This window comes from Drosophila persimilis, unplaced genomic scaffold (genome assembly GCF_003286085.1).
Source record: "Drosophila persimilis strain 14011-0111.01,24,50 unplaced genomic scaffold, DperRS2 tig00000000-arrow-pilon, whole genome shotgun sequence".
In the NCBI taxonomy this organism is placed as follows: Eukaryota; Metazoa; Arthropoda; class Insecta; order Diptera; family Drosophilidae; genus Drosophila; species Drosophila persimilis.
This window is the reverse complement of record NW_020825288.1, coordinates 17,688,509-17,715,970: the sequence shown is the minus strand read 5'-3', so window position 1 is coordinate 17,715,970 and position 27,462 is coordinate 17,688,509. Positions and strand designations below refer to the sequence as shown.

Genomic DNA, 27,462 nt, shown 5'->3' with positions numbered 1-27,462 from the left:
TGCAGCTGGTTGTGCCGCCCCTGCATATGCATGTATTTATGCTCGTGTGTGTGTAATTTATGCGAAATGCGTTGCCAGAATATAAAAAATAAAACACAGGCTCTTATTTTGGTGTTGTTTTTGTATCTCTATGTGTGCATACACATAAACCTGTTTCTGTGTGCGGTAGTAGAGTCCCAGTTCTGGGCAAAGACTCTCTTTCCAATGCACAGTGGTTGTCGTTGATGGTAATGGAAATTTAAATAGATCTAGTATACAATATGTACAATGAACTCTTTTCAAGCCTTTTTTCCCACTTCATCCAATTTGTCTCCACTACTTTAATGTCTTGCGACCACTGTGCCAATGCTTGCTAAAAATGATTGCCCACTCACACACGCACGCTCATAAATCGGTTTGTATGTATGTATTTTTGCACTTACACACAGTTCTGACCACGCAGATTTTGTTTTTGCTTTTGCATTTGTCGCCGCCGCATATTGCATTTGTTTTTGTTGCCTAAATATGTAATTCTGATTTTTCTGATTTTCTTTTTACTCATGCTGCGCCCAAGAATGTGCCTGTGTGTGTGTCAGTGTAGAAAATAGCCGCTCTCTCAGTCTCCCACGCGTTTGTTCTGCTCTCCTTGATTTTGTTGTTGCTGTGCGTTTGACAAAAGTTGATTTGCCAAATCGGAACATGCATACACCCGTACGTAACGACACACACACACATGTCCACAGTGCAAAATACTCTCGATTTTCGTTTCGTTTTGTTATATTCTGTCGTTATCAGTGGAGGGAAAGAGTGTCCAGCCTAAGTCTGGGGCGCAGTTGTTGCGTCGCTTCTTCTTCTTGCCTTTTCTCTCTTTATCTCTCTCTCTCTCTGCGTTTGGCTCTCTTCTCTGCCGCTCACTTGTGCCCGAGAAACGCGTCGGCGTCGCTGCCGCTGTCGCGGCTGATATTGCTGGCCTGTTGCTGCCTGCTGCTTCGCACTCAATTTTTCTCTTTTGCTTCGGTCGGTAATAACGGTTAAGGTGTTCGAAAAACAAAAACATACAGTGATCGCGACTCGCGAGTGATTCTTCTCAAAGTGCAATAGAAAATCAGAAAATATTATATAGAATATCTGTCAAAAAATACAGATGAAAAGTTTATACAAACAAACCCCTGCCGCAAAATCGGTCGAGCAAAACAAAATCTACCAAAAAACCACAAAAAGCGCTTAAAAATACATCAATCGCGTGTGAGTGTGTTTGTGTGTTTCGCGTGTGATTTTCTATGTGTGCGTGGGTCGCACTCCTCTGATCCGTCGGCATCGGCATCGACATCGACATCCAACGTTCCTTCTTATAAGCCGAACTAAAGCCCGAACTAAATCCGAGGCTCTCGGCTGTTTCTTGTGTGTGTGTGTTTCCTTTCGTTCGCTTTGTTTCAGGCACGTAATCTGTCGGCGCTCTTCCCCTCTCTGTCTCTAACCACGGTTTCGCGTTTACGGGCCCTAATCAACCTGCTGATCCCCTCCAGAGACACTCACGTATACCGTATACCGAAAGAGAAAGAGAGATAGCTATCCTGCTTCGATCAAGATTATGCGCCTAATTTGAAGCTGTAATTAATTTGAAGATACCCTAATAAAAAGAGTGAACGAACACCACGGCGAAGCGGATAACCAGAGGCAAAGAATAGAACCGAACCACACGAAATTCAACCTTCTACCACATTTTTGAGGGGCGTTTGTCTATACCCGGCGCTATTTTATTAACCCCCCACCGCCGGTGAGTGTAAAGTGTTGAAAAACAGTAGTCCCCCTGTAAACCCTTTTCGAGTGTGTGCTTGTGTGTGTGTGTGTGTGTGAGTGCGCTGCCTGTTGCCTGTTTTCTTGAATGAATCGGAATCGGAATCTAGGGGAAAACTGGTTTCCCTGCGCGATCTTAACTATCCGCTCGATTCAGTCCAGGATAGTGCTGCCTATAAAACTCGTTGCTTGCCACAGAATTGGAATTGGTTGTTGCCACTGATTCCGATACTCATGGCCAAGAGAGAGAGTGAGTGACAGTGTAAGTGTGTATCTGTGTGCACTTCCACAACCCTTGTGGTGGGAACCAGCGATCGAAATTACTACTGTGTTCCTCTTACAGTTTCCGGTCCCGAACCGAACCCATTTTTGATTGCTTTTTTCTTGGCCATTGCTCTGCAGCGAGAAAGGTTACCCCTCTCTCCCTCCCAATCACCCAAACCCCAATGTGTGAACAAATATATGATCAAAGTGATACTCGTCTGGGATTATCATTTTGGAAGTTTCGGAAAGATCTAACAAGGCTTAAGGGTCAAGGGTTATGGGATAATTGGTTATGGGTTATTCCTGCGGGAATCTATAATTACACTGATCTTAGCTTAGGTCTACGAATGAATCTCCGGATTAGTGAAACGAAACAGGGTTCTCTAGGTTTATAGGAACACACTTTTGGTTTGTTTTAGAAAAAGTACCTCCCACATTCCAGTTTTACGATATTTATTGAATTTATTTTTGGGGAAAGTACTCTCCCAGACATTCCCATAAATAAAACCAGCTTTCGATAAAGATTAACCTTGGGGTTTCATTTATTCTACAGTTATAATATACGATTCCCTCTCTCTATTTTCTTATCGTTTAGAGAACCAAATTTCCAAGCGAATTCCTCATTCTGTTGTGAATTTTTAAACAAATTATTCTTATCAATGGGCGAAGTCCTAGTTCCACTCCTCCTGCCCCCTCCCAAGAAAGCGATAGATAATGGAAAGAACCCTCATCAAAAATATGGCACAAATGTCTTCGATTTTTCGCTACCAAATCCTCGAATAAAAAGTATTTTTTGATTGTGATTTGGGGGGTACACATGCACTCAGTGCTAGTTCGATTTTCAGCTTCAAAAATAGAGTCGAAAGGTGAAACTATATTATATCTTAACAACAGAACCGCGCAAAAAAAACCTTATCGCCAACACCCAGACGACACAGAGTAGATAACACAAAAAAAAAAAAAACACCTGGAAGAGAAAGAGAAACAACATGAAAATCGGAGCATAAGAAGGGGGGAACATATGTTTTCTCTGGAAAAAAGAGCAAAAATCAAATATGGAAGAACTCTCTCCCAGTGAGACGTGTATCTGTATCTCTGGCGGCGGGTCCCTGGCTGTATCTCTGTATGTGTCTGGAGTCTGCGTTTGCGTCTGCGTCTGGTGCACAGCATCTGCTTGAAGAAGGAACAGATTGTAAACGAATATGATCTTTCGATATGGTGCACACCGCACACACAGTCCTCCCTTTTGCTGCACACACAAATAGGGGTGCAATTTTTCTTGGTGTGTACGTAACGGTAGAATACATATTTAGTTGCTGTTCTTTTTGTTTTCTTTTCCAATGTCTGCTGAAAAAGGGCTCTTAAACGAATGATGATCCTTGCTTTTAAGACGGGATCGGGGACCTGCCTGTGTTTGCGCCTGCGCGCACATGTGTTGCCCCTAAAGAAGATCTCTGTCTGTGTGTTGTGTATCTGCCTGTATGTGTGTGTGTGTGTGTCTGTTGTATCTGTATCTTGTCTTGGGATCAATCTGTGATCTCTCTCCTCTCGAGACTGTCTGCAGCAGGTTGATACTTTTAGCATCATCAAAACGTGGCATGGGGCAACGAACGAACTGTGCACTGAACTGTAATTGTATCTGTTGGATATTTATGGAAAAAGGATCTTGAAACTGGTCTTCAAAGATACACAGAAAGGCAAAGACAGAGAGCGAGGGCCAAGGGGTAAAAAGACCTCACTTATGGGAACCCACTGATCTTCATGGTTGAAATTTTTGATTATAAAATGCATTTACTTAACATTCGTTTTATAATTTCTGTGTGGCACTTGAGACGGGGTTTCTAGGACCAAAAGAGAGACTCTCTTGGTGAAACGTATCCGTAACTCAGTCTCTCTGGCCCAAGCTTCGTAATTTGTAATAAATTACAAAAGATGCTCGATTTAGAGCTTAAAGATTTGAAGAGGATAAACTTTCCTCTATTCCTCAAGAATTTCCCAAGAAAGAAGCTATAAATACCCTATAAAATCCATCCCTTAAAAACCCCTTAAGGCTCTAGTATTTTCGCTGATCTGAAACCAGAAATCAATTTGTGGTGCCAAAAATGATGCCAATTATCTTTTGCGGCTAGGCCAGAGCACTTTAATGCGTCAATAAATTAGATATTTTTGGGTGTGTGAAAAATTGCATTTAGTATTTTTACCAAAAACCAAAAGCCACAAAATGCAATACCCCCATCTATATATAACGAACCCCAACACACAAGTAATACCGTATCTATGGGTACCACATATATTTTGCTTGAATTCGTATGATCTGTGTGTTCTACATTGTTCAATCAATGGTCGCAGAATGAGAAGGCTTTGCGGCACTCTGTTGCACTCGGCTGTTGGTGATTTTTGTATTTTATTATCCATTTAAATGTTGATTAACTTAAATTCGTTTTTTCAGTGCACATTCACTTGATTCTGAATGGGCATGCGACTGTATATCGCGGATATATCGTATGATATGTGTGTCTTTCGGTTGAGATCTCCTCTCCACCCAAGCAGCCGCTGCTTTGGACACAGAAAATCAGCAAATCAAATCAAAAATTGATTTCGCAAACACAAAAAAAAAAAAAAACAAAACAAGAAATTTATGCAACGGTTTTTCATTTTCGAATACCCTGCAGTAAAATACCCTTGAGGAATATTCATTCTGTTAGCTTGAAGAAAGATTTCTCTAAATTTCTCTATATAATATTTCTCTCTACAATATATTCAAAATGTTGTATGTTTAAAAGATTTATTTGTTTCCAGATTGATTTGAGACGTTCTATGCGAATTAATGTTCCCTTTAATTCTTTAAAAAGTTAGCTTTTTTAGCTCTGCTTTTAAAAATTATAAAAGCGAAAACAGCCTGAAATAAATCCCATATTTTGCCTAATTTGTTCAGAGAAATAATCTTTTTAGAAATTATCTTAAAGAACTAATAACTTCTGTTTCCTTTTATAAATAATACAAAAAAACACAAGCACTATATCTGCAGGAAATTTCGAGAGAAAAAAGTACCCTCCATTGCGAAGCCACACTGGGAGAGAGAGAGAAGGTTTATGAGAAACCGATTTGTTTCTGTCGGGATAGACGGGCATTTAAAGGGCATTTCCAGCTTCGATCATATCCCAGGCAGAGCTCTTTCTTTGTTCTTGTTTTTCTTACAGTTTTCAGATCCAGATCGCGAATATGGCGGCATTTCAAGGGGCGATTTACATATGCATGTGTGTGTGTGTATGTAGATAACTCTAGATAAGGCCCCTAGATAACTGTGACAAAAAAAAAAACACAGATGACGAAGGAGAGCAAGGGAGAAAGCGAAGGCGAGACGAAAACTTGAACGAAATCGTCACCGATGCGACAGTTTTTCCCCTCCCACTCCCTGTATTTGCATACCGTATCTAATTAGCCGACCACTTGCCTGGCATATGCTCAGATACTCTCTTTGAAGTAAGAGATACTCAGCTGATAGCTATATATAGTCGTATTCTAGATATGTCTGTGTAGATTTGGGTAAAGTTTTTCCCCCAAGGTTTACGAATATTTAATGATGCTGTTGAGGCTGATTTACTATTACCTTCAATTCTATTCAATTCCTGATCTGAAGTCTCTTCTGTAAATTGTGCATACAAAAGGGAAGAAAAAGGTTTAATTGGAATGTTTCTTGGCAAACAGTTTTTAAAGAACGAATATTAATCATATACAATAATCAAAATCCCTAACCCAAGAACTCCTTGTAGTATTTTTATCTTTCTCGTGATGCATTATTATTATTGTTGTATTGTGTTTGCGTGAAACCCGATCATCTATCGTTAAATCGTCTAAGTTTTGCGTGTACATCAAACGTACATCCATCAGTCATGACGATCCAAGACGTAAAGAATGAATATTGATTTCAAATCTTCTTCAATAATAGTTTTCTTAACTCTTATACACACTATATAGTATATACTATACTCATTCGATCTTGTTTTTACAAGTAATTATTGTACAAATGGTGAACGTATTGGCATCCCGATTAGATGGACTTAGATAAACATTGGATGAAAAATCCATAAATTTTCTGGACATCATATTATTACCCCTGAAAACTTTGTATATCAGATCCAATCATATTTTAAATAAAAATCAAAATACATTAAACCTAATGGTTCTACTTAAGTATTCAGTCAATCAGAACCTCATTAAAAAATGCTTACATTCAAAGAGTTTGTTTTTTTCAAGCTTTTATTATTATTTTCCCATAAACAAATGATATTTTAATAGGTCTGCATTCACATTTTCCATAATAAATAAAACATTTGGGATGATTTTTAGTAGCGAATATTATAAACATTGGAAGGTAGTGAATGAAGAATAAAAAATCGAAATAATAAAGATCATCACCCCATTAGTTTTTGAACTGTTTTCTAGGCTACAAAACGTTGCTCACTTCAGAATCCACTTGGATTTGATCGCTAAGTGCTAAGCCGCACTGGAAGAGGGATAGAGAAAGGCGGTAGAGCAGTATTAGAAGAATAGAAATTCCTTAGATCAACACCTTGTTAGTTCTTGAACTGTTTTTTAGACTACAAAACGTTGCTCTCTTCAGAATCCTCTTTTATCGCTAACCGCTAAGCCACACTGGAAGAGAGATAGAGAAAGGCGGTAGAGCAGTGTTAGAAGAATATAAATTCCTTAGATCAACACCTTATTAGTTCTTGAACTGTTTTCTGGACTTCAAAACGTTGCTCACTCGAGAATCCACTTGGATTTTATCGCATGTCTTGTGCCCCCGTTTTGGGTATTACTCTTTTCTTTCGTATTGTTTATCACTAAAATGTTTTTATCAGTCGCAAGGCGTACTTGTATTTAATGTAAATACACTCGTAATTGCTAATGCGTAATTTACTGGGATTTATCTCGGGCAACGGGCAACCGTGGCTTATATTTATTTATAGTCTAGAATCAGCATCCAGCATCAGTAATGAAAACCAGAGACCCTACTTGCTGGCAAAGGAGGCCCCTTAAAACCCTAATACTTGCTGGGATGGGAGTGTAAGAAATCGAAACACAGCCTCTGAATACTTTATCCCACTTTCTGGGGGCGACGGATCACTCAAGATGGACTTGATGGGGCAAGTGAGTGAGGAACCCTCATAGGAACCCGAATCCGAACCCTCATTGGTGCTTTGGAGATTTCTACTCTTCGGTCTCGGTCTGGCTTATCTCTGCTCTGGCACTTCCGTTTGATAAAAATTCCCTAAGAATTTATTATTCTTTTTTGGATTTGGACTTGGGTTTTGGGTTGAAATTTGTATCCATGGTGCGGGATGATGAATACTTGAAGAAGGAGTACACAGAGAGAAGGGAAAAGGATGTGGGACTTAGGAGATGAGCTTGCTTTTCGTTAATTTCTCTGTCGCAGTGTGGCTTAGTATTAAAAAGTGAGTTTTAAAGGGTTCTTTCGCTCGCTTGCTATTTCTATTGCTGCCCCAGTGTGGCTTAGCAGTTAAGGGTGGGTTTGTTTCTACTCAAAGAGCGCGCAATCACTATCATACCCTCTCCTTGAATAATTTGCCCTCTCTATGTTTTTAAAGATTTTCCTAACTATTTTTTAGTTGAAGAACCCTAAAAATAGCTAGAAGTTCTATTGAAAATCATAAAAACAGATCCACAGAAACCACAGAGCAAATTAGAAGCTGAAGGGTGAAATCTGTTTAGCCTAAAACCCGAACACATGGAATATATCGGGTAAAAAACGAAAAGAAGATCTCTCCTGTCTGTCTATCTGCTTGATCTCTCTCTCTCTCTCTCTCTTTCTCTCTGTCTGTCTGTCTTTGTCGTACTTCAAAGTAATTTTTGATGTTTTTTGTTGTTTGAATGAGGTCCCAAATCCCCAAACAACATCATAATCATCCGCTGTTAGGCCCGAGTAAATATTTGAAAACTCTAAAGAGGAGAACCCATTAGAAATATATGTATATATATTGAAAAACCCTTTGGGGAAACCGCCTTAAAATCCATAGAACATTCGTATACTCGTAGGCCACGCCATGGATGGATGCTGTTTAAATATCGGACAAAAGTGTGTCCATGGGCGGTGCCTTTTGTTGTGGCTCTCTGTGTGCACCTCAATGGGAGGCGGCCTTTGATGTTGCAAAAGTGTCATAATTTGTTGAATCAACAAAGAGAGAGAGACAGAGACAGGCACGAGTCAGAGGTGCGAACAGGAGGTGTAAACGAGGTCCAATAAAAATGACTGCTAAATGGTTTGATAATTGTGCGATAATTGCCACCACCCATTTGTGGCACTCATTTTCCGCTTTTCCTTTTGCATTGATTTGTTTACTAATTTTGCCTTTTTCCGTTTTCCCCTTTTCAGATGCCTTCACAATATGGAATTGGCGATTTGTAAAACAGATCTATCTGCCACGAAGTTTATGCTGCCACCACCAGCGTTGCCCCCGCAAGCCACCGCCATTGCCACCGGAGGACCCGACCACTCTTCGTCGTCCGTTGCACAGTTTTCCTTCTCTCACAACCTCAACGAACTGTTCAACGGCTTCAACGCTGGCCATCGGTTCAAATCGCAACCAAATAGCAGCAGCCACAATACTTTGTGCCACAATTCCACATTCAGCATTCATCCATCGGTGGTGCCATCGATCCTGAACAGCAATAACACCAACAGCAACATGAGGCTCAAGAAGAACCGAAAAGTCACATTTCTATCGAGTTTAGTGGAGGTAAGGACATGCATTTCAAGGGAAAACTCTATTAATCCCTCTTTTATTCTATACAAAATCACGTGCCGCGACACTAAGATACCCCCGTACTCACTGGTAGAGAGCTAGCTGTGAAATAAGAGAAACAGAGAGGGTATTACGCGCTCTTTGAGTGCAATTTGGGAGACAGAGTATAAAAAAGAAAAAGGTCTCTAATATTTTCTATGGAAAACGGTCATATTTGAAGAATATCTATCATTTTACTGGTTCTAAGACTAAGAACCATTTCCAGCGAAAGATTTTCTTTGATCAGCTTTCATCAGATTCAAGATGAATTCTAGAATTGTAGAACCTGAAGAACATAGAATACCCCTCATGTTCCAGATCATTATAAGACTACGATCCACAACCATTTTAAGATCTCTATGTGTTCTAGAAGATCTCTGTAAGCTATATAACAATTATAATCTCCCCATATCCCCATTTAAGAACAATGGATGTCACTGCTAAGCCACACTGTGAGTGTATTCAACGAACTGGATGAGCTATGCGATCTCTAGTCGCCCCAAATGATTGGATACTCTTCTATTTGCATTGCATATTTAAAGAAGATCAATCTTTCATTTCAAGATCTCGTTAAGCAAACAGTCGATGATCGATGATCATTGATTTCTAACTCTTCAAGGACTCGCACGTAGAGCCGCTTACTGATCGATGGCTGCATAAATTCTATAATTTCTATATTTAAACGCTTCTCTGGCTGATCGATCGATAGTCTGTCTGTCCATCGTTTTCTGTGCCACTTTGACAGCCACTGCAACGATCGATGACAGCCATCGAGAGAGAGAGAGAGAGACCTCAATTCGGAATGCAAAACACGTAGATGCCAGTGGATTCTAAATTTGGTTAACGAAACGAAAACGCAATTATTATGTATCATGCTATTTGCTTTTTATCCAACACCCTTTAAATATTTATTACCGAACGATCCAACGATCCGGCCACACTTTTCTGGGAGATCTCTCCGAAGAGCAGGCACTGGGGGAGAGGGTATACTAAAGTCGTGTCTGCGGCATTCAGAGGCGTAATTCTATTGTGTAAACAATCTATTGTCAGAAGAGTAAAGGTATCTGCTATAAAAGCCAGAAGCGTGCCACTTAATTTGTGACGCATCTTGCGATAGAAACGATTGACAAAGGCTTCCCATACCGAACGCTGGAAGGAACCAAAAAAAGACGTGAACAATGCTTTTGTATAGGGCTTCCCATTGGGGCATTCTTTCTCGGTTCCAGCTGATCTTTTGAGGATCGTTTCAGCGCCTGCGGTAAGCGCATATCCGCTGAACCGTTGACCACTTTCATCCGGTCCGTGACCCCAAAGGCCTGACGATCCTTTCTCTCAGGACATGCCCATGTGCAGTCGCTTGGAAAATGCCCAACCCGCAATGTAATCCGATCTCTATAATGTCTGGGCAGCAGCAGCAGAAAAAGTCTTCTTGGGTTTCCATTTCGGAACGTAACTGAAGCCTAAAACCAAAAGAGAACTTTTTATGGGGCCTGTGAGGCATTCAGAAGAGCCCCCGAATTGAGTTCCAATTCGAAATTTGTGTGTGATACACATTTCATTTGACTATTCTGACCTCCATTATCATTAAGCGACGACACACAGCAGACCTCTCTCTGGATCCCCTCTCCATATGGAAGTCAAACGTACAATTCAATTTATTAGAACGCATTCAACACGACAGATCTCTCAGGGGGGGAGATCTCTCAGCTGTCCCGTGGACATTGGGGCAGTCCACAGAGGCACCCGTCAATTGCTGGCAATCTATTCCATGTTCTGCTGCTGGCTCTGATTACTCTGGCTCCCCTGGTTACACTTTGGGGAGGGGACATATGTACATATATTTTGTAATTGGGTAAAAGTGGCTTGTTTATAAATGTGTACAAACACACACAGCACACACACACGATCATTTGGAAGGAAGGAGGCCTTGTTGTGGATTTAATCATTGTATGACAGATATTACACGGAGAGAGGAAGGGTACCTCCACGGTACAATAAAGATAGATGGATGTAAGAATGATCTACAAGACTGCAAGAAATGTAAGCGAATGATAACGATCTTGTTCTTGTTGAAGAATTGTTCTATAGATGATCTCTGCAAAGAAATTACCTCGCTCTAAAGATGGTAGTATTGAATATATGTAATAAAGATGATGATCTTGTAAAAGAAATGACAAAAATCTGACGATCGTTTTGAGCTAATTGCCTGAAAGATCATGATCTGAAGAAATGAAGAAATAATTCCCTAAAGATGATGATCTTGTGGAAGAACTAGAAGAAAGATCATGATCTTGAGGAGGAAATTCTCTGAAAAGGATCTTGGTTAAGAATTGTATGATATTTTTGAAGAAATGCCCAAAAAATATATTCTTGTTGAAGAAATCTAAGGAATTTTATGGAAGAAATTCTCTATTAATGGGGGAAGATCTTGCTTAAGAAATGCTCTTTAGACAAAGATCTATTGGATGATGATCGAACAATGTAAAGCATATATTTTCTCTGCAACTGGAACATGTAATCTCTAACATGTTGGAAATGGATTGCTAATAGAAAAAACATAAGTTTTAATACTAGAATGTAATGATAAGATCAGTAGATATCACAGAAAGGCAATGACCAGAAATCTCTCTTCCAGTGTGGCTTGGTAATACAAAAAAACATGAACTATGTCATAGGAAAAAAATGATAAGTTCAAAAGAAATCACAGAACTGGATCGACAGCTCTATTTCTCTCCAAGTGTAGCTTATTTTCACACTTTTGAGTTTAATTCCTTAGCATTTCTCTTTAGGTTTAAGGCTTGCTTAAGTCTCTGATCTAGCCTTTTACCTTTCTATAACCATTTTTCTCTATTCCAGTCGAAGAACATCTTCATCAAAGAGGAGCCCATCAATGGGTGCAAGGATTTATCGGATATTTCAGATCATGAGGCGTCCTTGGGTGAGTACAATCGAACCCACCCATATATCATTTTACGATGACACACTGCCAGAAAAGAAACCCCACTCGCAATATAGCTTATTCCATCATTTATTTGATTTGTATTATTCTGTCTTTGGCTTTGCTTGTTTTGTTTGTTGAATGGAATTTTGTGGTCTTTGTGGGTTCCAATTTGATAACAGATTTCCAAGAATTTCGTACTCCATAATAATTGAAGAGCAAAATGTTGTTGAAGAGCTGTGCGAATGCGAAATGTTCAACAATTATATGGTTGGGGCGCGTTTCGTTATGGCCCTATCTTGTGCCACAAGCACACAGGAGATATATACATATGTACATTGTACATACCTACTATATATATTTGTTCATGGAAGCATGGATCTTTGCTCGCTCTAGTTCTGTGCCTTTCTTCACATTTATGGCAGGGCATCAAGCCATCGTTAGTCATGTTTCTGAGAGTGTACACTGTTACCCATAGACATGAAGGAGAAGGCGTTATCCACTGTTCTATGAGCTGGAAGATGGAATAAACTCTTCGATCTTGGGTTGTATAGGGCTTAGAGTTATGAAAGTGCGAAATAAATATAAGTTTGTTTACAAAATGTGTTTCAAACAGCCCAAAATATGAGCTTTCTAATTTTGTAGTCTAAATGGGACTTCTCCTTGTTTAAAGGATGTTTTATAACAAAAAGTTTCCAAAGAAGTGCCGGAGAAGTCATTTTATGCGTTGGTAGAATATTTTTCTGTACATTAAGAGGATTGTAATATTGGATTGTACACAGGATTGTAAGGTCCAGAGTTAGGAAAATTGGTATTTAGGTTAACTTTGACGGGGGTATATATTTAGAAGCAAAAAAAGTAGTAGTTTCTATGGATTAGTGGCCCCTGAATACAAACAAATTCAAAAATATAATATAAAACTTGCTAATAATGGAGCTGGAATCTTTCATCGTTTACAGGCTTGGAGGGTATGCCTCGGACGATGATATTTCTATGAAATAGTCTATTAGATCTTGGGTTCTATAAACTCTAGAGTTATACAATTTTGAATTTAGGTACATTTTATGGAAATAAACAATTTAAAAGTACATTCTAAAGCACAAAAGTATATAATTTTAAATGGTGAATGGAGTATATATGTATATCATAGTCGGAAGACTTTCTGAAATCAATTCCTCGCTTGCGACTGTTATTATTATTTTTATTTTGCCTTTGGAACCGTGCGATAAAAAGGCGCTGACATAGAGACAGAGAGGCAGCATTATAGAAAGAGCCAACATTATTTGGCGATAAGATAATGCCCCACAGCAAAAATAATAAAAAGCGTGTGGCCTGAAAGAATCCACAAAAAAAGAGAAGCAAAAGATACGATTATTGTTTTGCAGAGGAATTGTGCTGGCACTAAAACACATGATATATACATACATCTATTGTATGTACTATTATTGATTGTATGAATGAAATAATGTACATAATTATCGGTAGCATTTCGCATAGATTTCTGTGAAAAGTCACGTCGTTTGTTTCCGGTGTTACCGCGCCCCAGTGTGCCTGCCTCCTTCCTCAGAAAATCCGGCAAAATGCCAAGAGAGAACTTACATTCATTCATTCATTTACCCAATCATTTGCTCTTTCATTCATTCAGTCACTCTTTCAATCCCCTTTGGGGCTTCCTCTTTGAAAGAAAAGAAAAAAAAAATACATTTGCATTTGAAAAAACACGAAATAAATATCTGAAAAATATGCAGAGGGTTACTTTACCTTCTACTCCCCCCCCCCCAATGCTCTTCCCATTCAACTGTTGCTGCTGCTGCTGTCAATCAGGCAATACGTCAGTCAGTCACTCACTCAGGCAGCCCCGCCAGCCCTCCATCCAGCCATCCATCCGTTTGTCAGTCCACTGATCGTATACGTAATGTGACAAAACATTGTCGTTTTTATACCCTTTGCATACATAGAGATAAGAGGGTATTATGATTTCGAAAGCGACAAAGATCAGACCACTAAAAAGGTGTGGAACTTCTTTTCGCTTATGGGAACATTGTAACAGGGAATGGATTCCTAGCCGAAATATGAATGATTCGATCCTTTTAAGAGTATTTAAAGTTTCGATGTCTCTTCCCAGACCTCTTCCTGTTGTTGCTGCTGCCCCGCTTTGACATGTGTCTACTATGCTTTATCTATTACACAGATACACACACGAACACATGCAGATATATCTGTGTGTGTTGGACAACGTTTTATGGTAATTTGTTATGCATCTTTTGCCCTGATGTTTTGCTGCCAAAGCAAGAGAACAATGTACCAAAAAAGTATGTGTTAATAATGGGAAATTCTTGTGATTCGATAATAACACTAAATACTGGGAAAGACACTTGTACTTATGAGTAGTGGCACTCAGGGCAAAACTCCACTCCAAAGGCACTTCTTCCACCGAGTATACGCGTACTGCTCGTATCTTTAATTCTACGAAGATTTAAGGCCTTAATGGGTTCAATCGCTTCAGAGAACTTTGTTTTGAGATTAAGAATATTCAAGGAACTGTTCTCAATTCTTTACTTTTCATGCCAGGGTCCATTCCTAAGGATTTCCATAGTATTTTCTGCACGATTTTTAAACCCGCAATCTAGAGCAGTGGGGAAATGTATCTGTATCTTTGTTGTATCTGTGCCATCGGGCCATAAAGAACAAAGCCTACTGTCAGCTGTGGGCTCCTCAAAGAAACAGAGCCACCGGGTAAAAACCATTTTAGTGCTGTTTTTAATGTTTATAGAAATAAAACAGAATCTGTGGGGGATACACTGCAAGGAAAGAAACACCAAATTCGAACCGAAACCCCGAAAAAAAAACAAACGTAAAAAGTATTTATGTATAATATTTATGTCTTATCGCTGCGTAGAGATCAACAAAAGCGCAAACACAATTTCAATGTCAACGCAGCGACAACAACAAAACCCCAAAGACGAAGAGTCAGTGCCCAACTAAATATGTGTACATATGTATACTCGTAGTGTATATAGTAGTGCTGTATATATATATATATAGAAAACATGCTCGTACTCTCTCTAGCACACACACATCTGTGGGAACCGAGGAGTGAGTCCCTTACGACAGCATGAACTTTTCGCTCGTCGCGTCGCTAGAAGAGATCGCGGACCATAAAATGGCAACAGAAATGGACAATAAAACGATATACAGACCATACGGATACCCCGTAAAGAAATGTAACTGAGGCGAAAAGGATATTGGAGAACTAGAACCTCAGAAGAAGAACAAACATTTCACACACTAGTCTCTGGTCTAAGCAAGGACCTGTTACATAGCTTTTCGCAAACCAAACATACTCCTGCTATCTACAAGTCTAGGGCATAGAAATCACTAAAACAAAAACAAAAAAAAACATGCAAAAACGGCGACAACTGCGCAGATGCTGCCCAAGGAGGAGACCCCTCTTCAATGGGCATGGGATAAAAAAAAAGGGGGGAACATCAGTCAGAAGAAAACGAAAAAGAGGCTGTGGCAGAGGCAGAAGGAGAGTCTGAAGAGGAGCAGAAGGCGCAGTCACGTACATTTAGTTTACATTTTTGTGGATAAAAGATACGGACAGGGCTGCCCTTATTTTAACACGCACACATATTTACATATGCATACATACATGTATGTATATACATACAAGTTGTATATACGAACTGCCCGCGCTTTAATCATCTCTCATTAATCATAAACTTTGAAAATAACAAGCACAAAAAAAATAATGCGGAAAAAAAGAAACAAATAAATAAGGCAAATTAAATTTTTTTCTTATTAAATATGGCCTAAGAGATTTGTATGAAAATAATATTATAAAAATGCTTTGAACGAGCGCCAACATCAGAGAGAGCCGGAGACAGAGAGCGACAGCCAGCAGCAGCAGAGAGAACGAACAGCAAAAGTCAGAGAGCGCTCTGCGCTGTCAACGCCAACGTCAACGTCGACTTCTCTGCCTGCGCCCCACTACTTTCATTCATTTTGGCGCTCATTTCATTCATCCCATTGCTACCGGCGTCGCAGTCAGCCGCGCCAGCTCTCTCTCTCGCTCTCTCTCTGCATCTCTCAGCCAGAAAACACGTTCGTTTTCATTCATACTCGCACACAAAAAACGAAAAAACAAAAAACGTTTGCTGGTTCTGTTTTTGTTGTTGGGGAACGATCGCCTTACGGCTCCGAAGTGCAGTTGATGAATGATTTAGGGGGGATGGATGCGACTGGATCTTGTTTTCTGTCTCTCTCCCTCTCTCTCTCTATCGTGGTCTTCCCCGATTGCTGCTGTCGTTGGGGCTTGATGTTTGTTTCCTTCCTTTTTTTGTTTTGCGTGCTCCATTCCGCACTTTTCTGGCTCTTCCTCTGTTTCCTTCTCGGGGTTCTGCCTTGCGCCTAAGTTCCTGCAAACCGGCTTTGTCTTTGGTGTTCCTCTTGGCGTCCCTGTTTTATCTCTGTTTCTGCGGCAGCTTCGGCTGCTCCTCTGTCTCTGCCGCTGTCCGTGGGCGCGTCGCTGACTTGTAGCTCAGCTTTGACTGCGACTGCAATCCGTTGTTGCTTGTGCGATACCCTGCCTTAGGTAGGGTGTAATGATTTTGGTAATGGGTTTGTTTCTTAATGAAACATTCTGCTAGATCATAAATTGGAACTCTAATGATGGTATCCATCGAAAGAACAGCAGCTAATAAAAATATTTCATATGAAAGATCAGTCAAATGATCCTCTAAATTTGATGAGAATTCTATAAATGTTTCATGGATTCTATGGATCTTCAAGGGTATCAAACGTTTATGTTCCCAAAAGCAAGCTCTGTTTTCTTGTTTCTGTATTTATTTTGATTTTTATAGTTGCCTTCTTCTTCTGGGCTCTACTCTTTATTTATTCATAATTTGAACTCTCCCGCTCGGTCTGTGTCCGCCGCTACGCTACCCTGCCGCTGCCCCTCCTCTTCCCCTACCCCCCTCGAAAAACGCACAATTTGTGGCCAGCTGGAAATGGAGCTGGAAAACGAGTTGCCAACACACAAAAGCACACACACTTGCTCTCTCGTGTTTCTTTTTTCTGATTAAAGTTTTTTTTTGTTTTAATTTAACTTTTTGTTCATACCTTTCAAATTTTCATGTTCACAGATCTTTTTTCTTCTGCTTTTCTGTTTCTTCTTTTGCTGCTTCTTCCTCTGTCCACTTCTTGTGGTTGTCTCTTTCGTGGAATTGCTGCGTTAACAATTTTTCATTCATTCATTCATTCATTCGTTCGTTCATTCATGCACAGAGGTGCGCATAAAAATCTACATACAGGAATAGGTGTGTGTGTGTGTGTGTGTGTGTGAGTTTTTTCTTCATATTTCATATGCACAAGGTGTATTGTGTGCAGGGTGGGGCCCACTCTATGAAGTGTTTCATCGACTCTTTAGTAGATCTCTTGTAATTTTGTTTCTCTTTCGCACTCCACCTTTCCGTACTCTTTGCCTCACCCTCTTTTGAATACACCTTGCCTGTGCATATGCCACTTTGTATTCACTTACTATTTTTGGGGATCTTTTTCGTTTGCGTTTTGTTTGCTTTTGCTGTTGTTGCTCTTTTTGTCTTCGTTCTCTATGCCCGTGTTTGCCTGTGTGCCAGTGTGTGTGTGTGTGTGTGTGTGTGTGTGTGTGTTTGTGTTTTGCCTTATTCCGCTTTATTCATTCATAAAAATTTTTACAGCTCCAGCGTTGATTTTGCTGTCCGTTATTGTTGTTGTTGTTGTTTCGCTGAAAATTAATTGCTTGAGAACTTTTGATTCATTCGCATATTTTGTTGTTGTTTTGTTTTGTTTGTGTTGTGGATGAGGGGAGGGAGGTCCATAATTTTTATTGTTGTATAATTTCATGATTGCATTATTCGATCGGAAATTACATTTTGAAGGAATAAAAAATATATACAATGTACATACGATAAGTTATCGTACAGTAAAAGTTCTCTGGAGTGGACAGCCGCTTGGGAGAGATGATTGATTGATACAAAATAGATTGGTTTTCCTCCATGGAAGCCGTTTTCTGCCCACCCAAGATATCTATTCGCTTAGGAGAGATCCTTGAAGATTTGGCCTAAAATTCTTGAAAGAATCCCCTGTTCTATTCCTGAGGGATCTCTAATGGTATTCCCATTTGATTGGAGGTTTTTATGGTTGCATAATTTAGAAGCATTCATTCTATGATGATTATTTTATTGTCTTTAAAAACACTCCCCCTCTCTCTCTAAAGAAATCTTATCTTCTTCTAGAAGTTTTCTTAGAGGACAGTACCCTCTGGAAATCTTATCGCCATAAAATAGTTCCGCACTAATCTGTATTCCATTTCCTCTATGCTTCTTTACGCTATTCTCTTTGCTCTCTTTAAATATGTTAATCGTTAAGAAAAGGCGAAAAAAACAACACAAAAAACTGGTTGGATCATCTTGCTGGGATTTTATCTAATGTCGTATATCTTCTACGACAGCTTCTGGTTTTTTCTCTCTGTGCAGAATGAGATGTGTCCTTCTTGTTTTCTCTCCGTGTGGAACGGATGTGCTACTCTGTTTTCTCTCTGTGTAGAACGGATGTGCCTAAATTGAGAGCATCCCATGGACAAATTATCAGCATTTGTTGTTCTTTCTCTCTGTCTCCCTCTCTCTCTCCCTCTCTCTATCTCCCTCTCTCTCTTTCTCTCTCTCTCTCTCTGTGTGTGTTTTATTGTTATTGTTGTTCCGTTGTAAAAAGCCCAGCGCATGGCTAATCAGCACGATCCGAAAAAGAGTGTTGCAAGGGGGCAGACCTATAGAGGGAGCGAAAGAGGGGCAGGGAGAGAAACCCCTGACGAAGCACAAATATCAGGGCAAAGGGAAAAGTTCTCAGGTAACCCTCGTACCTCAGACGCGTGCGACCTTCACCAATTTGAACTCAACAAAAACACAACTCGCTTTTATTCCAATCAGCCAATACTCTTTCCCCGTACTCCCCATGCCACAGAAGAGGCACAAAAAAGAGAGAGCCAATATTTGTGGCTGCCTGATAAGAGGGCCCTCGCTTTCGTTATCTGAAAGAGAGGTGGTGGGGCTGAAGGGCGGCCCTGGAGGCACTTCAATATTATAATGCACTTAGTCTACACCTTGAAAGATCGAACACTGGGCCAGCGAAAAGAACAACAATAATGCTATATCTACATGTGTTCGGGGGTGAAGTGGTTTACAGAAAGAGGGAAAGAGAGGGAACAGAACACAAAGAAAGTAGGGAAATTTAGAAAATTAAAATACATTTAAATAATAATTATTAGGAGATCTGAAATATACTTTCTTGAACAGATTCATTTGCTGTAGATTCGTGCAATGCAATTATTAATTAAAAAAGTAATCTGCAAGGAATATTCAATCGAAATTATTAAAAATATTGTATTCCTTGGATTTCATGGACATTTGTCTAGATTTTTTATACTCTTGCTTTAAACGTTAATTTCAACCATCAAAAAATATGAATTTTTGATATTTTTTATAACTATAGTTTTATTTATTTATTATTTTGGAAAGTCCATGATTTTGTTCTGTTTTGAATTTTTTTGATTAATTTCATTCCGACTTTTTGTCCACAGATAAGAGCTGGTAAAAACCCGCTCTATCAAATAATTTATTTATTCCAAATTTGGGTCTCTCTCTCTTATCAGCGATTGTTTAAATTTAGAGAAATATGAGATTTTTTGGGTCGGGTATATTTTTTAATTTTTTTTAAAACTCTCCATAAAGGCAATTCTACATGAATTTTACATGAGTTCAAAATCTCTTATTTTAGCGGCTAATTTGGGAACTAATAAAAATATGGCGAGTTCATATTGCACTAGTTCAAAAGCTAGCTGCTATAGGATTTCTGAGTGAATAATCCCAAAAGTATGCAGCAGCTTTTGCCGTATTACATGGCGGCGAAATGAGACTAGAGATTTCCAGGCGAATTCCATGTAGTTGGGGGTGTAGTGTATGTAGATAAATGTTCTATAATAAAAATAACTCTATTTTCCTTGCTCCCCTGTGTGGGCGTGTCGTCTGATACGCCTTTTTTGCAATCGGCAAGAGTGCCTGGATCGGTTGGTATTAATTTTCGCCAACTATTGTGGGTAAAGGGGTTAAAAAATGGAGAATTTGAACAATTTTTATAATTTTTCCAAGGGGTATTTAAGCCACAAACTGTGTAAATAGTTACAAAAGTGGGTCACTCGTATCAGTTTTGAGACCAATTTGATAAAAAAAAATAATTTTCTTATCATTTTTCTTAATTTATTGATAATTTTTCTATTTAAGTTGAATCTAGGAATAATTCCATTAACAATCCACCTGAAATATGAAATATATGTTAATTTCTCCCATAAATAATTATATTATATCTATATTTCATGCATAAAACCCCGATCTGAAGGCCATTGAAATGTTTGCCTTTCTCTAAAAGGCAATAATTATTTAAAAAGAAACTCTTGCGCGTGCCATCTAGCAAATTATTTGATAATTTAGACAAATGTTTAAAGAAAAAGAAACAAAATAACACAAAGTCAATTAGAGGCCATTTTAGGATAAATTCAATTAATCATAAATGCCAAATATGGATCAGAGATATCTCAAGATACAATAGTATCTAAAAGGAAATGTCTGAAATCACATTAGGAAATGCTGCAAAACAAATATGAATCAATTAATGCAACAAAAGGCAACCTGTCCACACGCATACTCTAGGCGATGCAAACACGCAGATACACAGATACACACAGAGATACAAAGATACTTGTATCCAGATTAGATGGCAACAAATTGCGGCATGTGGAAACCCGTTCTTGGGACAGCTTCAATTGCATTTGGATGATTTACCAACAGTCGCGACGGACTGGCCAAACGACGGACCAATTGATAATCGCAATCGCTGAGAAATTGAATCATATACGAGACACACACACAGGATCCCCATCTACCCGATCCATATTTATGGATCGTAAGAGAACACCTGCCACAAACATCATTTTCCAGTTGCCTGACTGCTGCCGCCTGATCGATGCAAAAGTTTTCCAGGAGTCCAGTCCATCCATCCATCCATCCATCCATCGATCGACGATCAACAATTGAAGCGTGGCCGCCGCCGCCGCCACCGCCGCTCTTTTGGCCAATTTAACGCTGCTGTCCGCCGGCCTGCTCTCTTCAACCCCTTTCTGGCCTGGCCCAATTGATAATTTAACGCTTCAATTGGCCCAAAAAACAATAGGGCCTATGACTTATTCGTATTGTCTTGGCCCATTGCCTTTTGGGCCCCCTTGCCGTTCATTTTCTGCCCTGTCATAATTTGTTCAGCATTTTCAAATTAAAGTTTAAGCTGAACATTTCCCCTCCCTTCTTCTTGGTCGTAACGCCTAATGGGTTTTCTCTGTGTCTTTTTTAATGCCTTTTCTGCAATTGTCATTTGAATTAAAAGCCATTTCGTTGCGGCACTTTTAACTCTTTTAAACTTGAATGCGTTTTTAGATCGTGTCACCTTTTTGTTTGCCCAAAAGATGGATGCGAGCAGCGTTACAGGAAATTGATAGGAATCGAAGGAAGAGGATATTTAGCTGAATTTCTATTAAAAAATGAAGGAATTTTAATTGATTTTGCAGAAAATATAACATTAGTTTGTTGAGATGAAATTTATAATCCTTCTTAAGTTTCCACTCAACTTTTCCCCTTGGGTACCCTTCAAGGAAAGCTAAAGAGTACAGATCTTTGTATCTCTCAAGATTGATCGAATTCCTCCTAAGTAATCTTCATCATTCGAATGTAACCTTAGGGAAGCAAAAGAAATACATTTCTTCATTAAAGATACTAAAAATTAATCGTTGTTTCGATAGATTTCATGAAAATTGCATAAGTGATCTCTTGAATCAGTTTAATTTTGTATAATTTCTGCTAAGAAAACGACATCTTTCGAATACAGTTCCAGACTATAAGGTTTGATATATTTTCCCATTAAAAATATTAAAATGTAATCGATATTTCGATACTTGTCTCTTGAATTTCTCATAAGAAAAAGACATGAATTTAATCGACGGGAAATTATACTTTACTCTATTATAAAGGCCATAGAGCTATCGATATTTCGATCAATAAAAATTTGATAGATGGAGATACGTTGGCTACTATTCACAACTATACAGAAGTACCCTTCGTTTTAGAGTAGCTTTTGGCTCAATAGTTTTCTTCTAAATTTTCCCATTATTCTATAGCATCCGTCACAATCAATCGCTTAGTTTTTGTATCAAAATTATTGTCCATAGATAATTCCAGCAAAATATATAACCAATAAATATCCAAACAGAAAGTTTTATATCCCCGATCTCATGCCATAACTTTCCTGCAGAGAACGATTTTCGTGATGTATGAATAGACTCGAAATCAATTCGATCATGAGTACTCCCAACCCCATCCCCATCCCCATCCCCATCCCCATCCCCTTCCCCGTATCCATACCCTAACCCCTAACCCCTAACCCGTAATTCTCTTTGTGATTCCCCTTTCGGATCTTCACAACAATTTGTCGGCTCTGGCGCTTTTGTGTCTATTCAGACCAGAGAGAATTCTCTAAACAAAAACAATCGATAAATTCTCATAGAAGATTGCTGCAAGTGGCAAAGCGGCAGAAGGGGCATGTGGCATGTGGCAGGGGCACTGTAATCCGTGGATAGCGCCATTCGCACAGTGGGTTACCTTTGATGCCGAACGCAATTTATCAACGAATTTTATTGAGTGTTTTTCTACTGTTGTGTTTCGTGTGAGTTTGGAGGTGCCGTGCCTGCATTTGAAATCCTCGCCGCCTCTGACGCTGTCCATAACACCCAGCCACCCAGCCACCCATCCACCAACCGATACACCCTTCCACCTATCCACCGATCCACCGATCGCAATTGAATCGAATTCCAAATGGAATGGATTGGGGGATCGCTTGTGTGTGACTGGAACATAAATTTGTTTGTACAAGGAAAATATATTTATATAAGTACGCTGGAACAGTGCGGTTCATAACTAAAAGACGGCAAAACCCCCAAAAGAAATAATTGTGGGAATATATGTTAAGTTGATTAGAATTCAATTTATCGAAATATCGACTATTTTCTAGTATTTTAAAAGAGAAAATATATTTCTCTCGATGCCGAATTTTGTTATTCCCTTAGCAGAAAAATGAAGAGTATCCAATTAGTTTAAGGTAATTTTTAGGTTATCGAAATATCGATTAATTTTTTATATTTTTTCAAAGCCCGTGTATATTTTATTCCTTTCCAAACGCCCATATTTCGGTTTCTAAGGCGAAATTAAATCAATCCTGTCTAATGTAAGTGAAAACCAACGAAAATCGATTAAATTCGATTAAATGTGAGATTCTAGCTTCTCAGCAGTGATTTGATTATAAATCTATCGAAATATCGATTAATTTATAGATTACTCTATCTATAAATTTGATTTCCCCCCTTGCCCATAATTTTCAATCAAAATTGTTGACTCTTCCGTTTTGTTTTCCCTGTAATTTCCAGTGTCTTACATTTGTGTGACGCACTGTACTTGTACGCACGGCTCTGTGTGTGTGTGTTCGAATCGGAAGTTAATTTATGCTGCGTTTAAAGCATTTAGTTTTGTTTATTTGAAATCCCCGAACAAGATTTGTGGCTCTCCACATAAATTTGTTTGTCAATGCACCCGATGCCCCTGCCCCTGCCCCTGCCCCTGCCCCTGCCACAGCCACAGACCTCCTATCTTTTCTCTGTTGAAATTCATTTAATTTTATATTTTAATTTGGTTTCGAGTCTCAATTGTTTAGGTAGCCGCCACCGCCACCACCACCACCAACGCTACCGCTGCCGCGTCGCATCGCTTAGTGGCAGAGTGTGAAAATTCTGACTCTTGCAACTGCTGCATCATCGTCAGCATCTCGAGGGGAGGCAGGGGGCAGGAGTGCCATAGAGTGCCACAATCCAAAAGGGGGAGCCTCTGATTTTCCTTTTTGGCCTCATGGCTAATGCCAACAAACACTCGAGACTCTTGCGCACACGCAAGCTGCAACTGCAACTGCAACTGCAACATCGGAGCAGGTGAAACTTTTGCGGCAGCCAGCAGCAGAAGAAGAAGGAGTCAGAGGAGGGAGGGGTAGGGGGAGGGACTTTGGAGGAGGCGGTGTGGTGGAACAGCTGACCAAACCACTTTTGTGGCATTAAAACAGGTCTCTCCTATGATCGACAAGGGGGAACGACAGTAGAGTCCTGTTTCTCTTCGCTGTGTATCTCTCTATTAAAAATAGTCTAATGATCAATGGTTGCTCCCCCCTACCCCCCACTCTATGCAAATGGGGGTAGGAGCAAGGGTAACAGGGGGTCTTCCAGCCAGTTTTTTGTGGCAGTCTCAATGATCATCATCATCATTGTGGGTCCTAGGGCGAAGCTGGCGACCAGGTGCTATGCTCCATATAGTAGGAAGTGCCACGAAAGTGCAGATTAAAGAGGGTCTCCAAGAAGGAGCACAAGAGAGACGAAAGAAGAGAGGGAGAGAGAGGAGAAATCCATTCAGAGATTGCCACAGCGTGGGCTTATTATTCCACCAAACAAATTGCATCTTCATTCTCCAGCTGAAAGAAAACCAAAGTCAAATAAGTTATCAATCGGAACCCTGCCTCCTGCTCTTTCTTCGTAAATCTTTCCACAACTTATAATGTGGAGAATTAAGTTAGGGCCATATCGACATGTGTGGGGGCTGTGTGGCGCCACAGGTCTTGGCATCTTATTTAAAAAACAATTAATATTTTTGGTCCCCTTATACGGATTTTTTAATTCAATTTTTATCAACGGGAAGGCTAATAGTGCCTTCCGTCACACATTTCGAGAGCCCTATTCGAAATTCAGTTATCAATTAATGGCCGAAAACGAAACTGGAAACCGGCTAAAACAAAATGTTTTTACAGCTTGAGATACATTTAATTTGAATTCATTACGAAAGTATCTTTTAATTTATGCCAAACCAAACCTCCACACAAATGGTTTAAAGATACTTAAAGGCAGCACTCCATTTAGATTTTATTTGATTTTCTTGTGGCGAGACTCTTTTTTGGAGTGTGTGAAAGCTATAAAAGGGTTACAGATGGGTAGAACACACCGTTGAAGAGGGCTTAAGGATACAGAAATAAGGTTAGAGATCTGTACTAATAAGATAAAATATCTTTTGCTGTAGAAAGATGTTTATAATTTAGTTTATTTGGAATGAGTATTGGTACTCTCTCAGGTCTATGATTCCATTTCTAAAACAAAATGCAGCAAAGTTCCTGGATGCCTTTCGCTTATGGAAACATTTTCACAGCGAATCAACGGAATCAGTGGAATATTCAGGAAACCAAGGTACTCCTATAGCCAATTTCATTGAAATATATAAAGATGTTACAGATTTTTTAAATATCTAGTACAAAAGATACATCTGAAAGGTATTCTATCTATTCCTATACAAGTTAAATCTACAATATCCATCTATCAACCTTTTCTCAATCGAATTACAGATGTTCTGAACAATAATTCGGGGAGACTCGAAATCAGAGAACCACGAATCATTTTGAAGATTCCTTAGATTCCAACAGATTCCTTATTCCATAAAATTTCTTAGACCACTTTTGGCGATCCATTTGATAATTCCATTTGAGATACAACAAATGGAAGTAGAACTGTGCTCCACTTTGGAGCAGATCTACAGATCTCCACGAGACTCCATTCCGCTCTCTCCCGCTCTGGCTCTTGGAATGAATAATTATTGCTAATTGATGTTGATGAAAAATGAATTTATGAATGTGTTTTTGTTGCTGTTATTCTGTCGACTGGATGTTCTATCAATTAAACCACACACAACCAGTTGTGGGCCGTTATGTGAATGAATGAGTGAACGAATCAATGAATGAATGTATATATAACCATATGAATTAGCCAACTTTTGGCAGAGGAAGGAAGCTGTGCCTGAAGATATCTTCCCAGATAAGACAAGAGTCTTTCTATAATATATGATATTTTTTGTGATCCCGCTCGCGAGAGATAGAGAGATGCGTCATTCAAGAAAAACAAATTTCATTCATGATTCGAGGCTACGGCTACAGATAGGAGACGGTTTCGCGAGTGTGTTGTGTATATTCTAGATACAGATACAATATCTAGTATATAGAGTCTATAATCTATCTGCATGGCAGTCAGCAGTCAGCAGGCTGTAGGCTGTTGGCAGGCACACAAACAAACAAAAGATACGTACACACATGGATACGATAGACGATGGAGAAGCATATTTAATTTGAGGCACAAACTAGCAATGATTAGGAACATCCGGTTTACTAACCGAAAAAAATACACACAGCAGCTTCAGCAGCAGCAGCAGCAGCAGCCACCGAACGAATCAACGATGGAACGACACAACGAGAGAATCTCCAACCCAAGAGATCCACAGGCCACCACAGCCACTAGCATCAGCATCGGCATCATCGTCATCAGAATGGAATACCCTCTTGTAAGATGTAGAGCATTACAATCATGTAAAGAAGTTTGTAATGGAAGGGAGAGTGTTTTAGTTTGGGATGCTGAAAAGTGTGTCTCCAGATGGATGTATCTTTAGTTTATCCTTATCAATGGTTTCATACATAATGATTTTTCTACCATATAAAATGGCATGTGGGCCAAACGAGCCTGGGTATCTTTCCATATATGTACCTTTCTTGTAGGTCGCATCAATACTTTAACAAGTACATATTTCATTCGAAATTTTAATCGGACTTGATTGACCCGTTCTTTGAATATCTTTGAATGTTCTTTGTGTATCTTTTATCATTCATTCAGTATATTTTATCGTTCAACGAGTATGCTTTGGTTATCTTTGTATTTTGTAGTATCTTTTATCATTTTTTGAGTATATGTTAACACCCTTTATCATTCTTTGAGTATAATTTGGTATATTTGATTACTCTTTGACTATTTTGTAGTATCTTTTATCATTCTTTGAGTATATTTAGTATCTTCGATTATTGTTTTTTAGTATCTATTTTAGTATCTTTGGTCATTCTTTGATATTTTGATATTTTAGTATCTTTAATCATTCTTTGAGTATAGTTAGTATCATTGATCATTCTTTGACTATATTTTAGTATCTTTTATCATTCCTTGAGTATTTTTTAGTATCTTTTATCATTTTTGACTATATTTTAGTATCTTTTATCTTTCCTTATGTATATTTTAGTCTCTTTAATAATTTTTTGGGTATATTTTAGTATCTTTTATCTTTCCTTCAGTATATTGGCGTAATTTTGTATATTTTGGTTTATTAAATTTTTTTTTTTCTCTTTTCGAGTATTTTTAGTTTTCTTTTCGTATCTTTTAGCATATTTTACCAACTTTTGGCTTTCCCACCGTATCTTGTATTTTTTAGTCGTTTTTTAAGTAACTTTTATCGTGCCTAGTTTTCTCTTAGTATCTTTTATCGTTTTTTGGAATATTTCAGTATCTATTAGTGTATTTCCAACTTCGGTTCGTCCCACCAGTAGTCTTTTTCTTTCCCATTGAACAGTAGCCACCAGCCAACCAACATCAGACGACAACAACAGCAGAACGACACTTCTCTCTCTCTCCCGTTGAAAACATTCAAC

At 39.0% G+C, this 27,462-nt stretch overlaps 1 protein-coding gene across 1 annotated transcript in view; it reads left to right on the top strand.

Moving 5' to 3' along the window:
* Positions 1-1,189: 1,189 nt before the first annotated feature.
* LOC6588216 (ETS-like protein pointed) overlaps positions 1,190-27,462 on the top strand; it is a 70,130-nt gene continuing 43,857 nt past the window's right edge. The window contains exons 1-3 of the mRNA XM_026993971.1: positions 1,190-1,756; positions 8,438-8,801; positions 11,703-11,784. Coding sequence (XP_026849772.1) covers positions 8,451-8,801; positions 11,703-11,784 — 433 coding nt within the window. The 5' untranslated portion in view covers positions 1,190-1,756; positions 8,438-8,450. The remainder of the gene's footprint in view (positions 1,757-8,437; positions 8,802-11,702; positions 11,785-27,462) is intronic.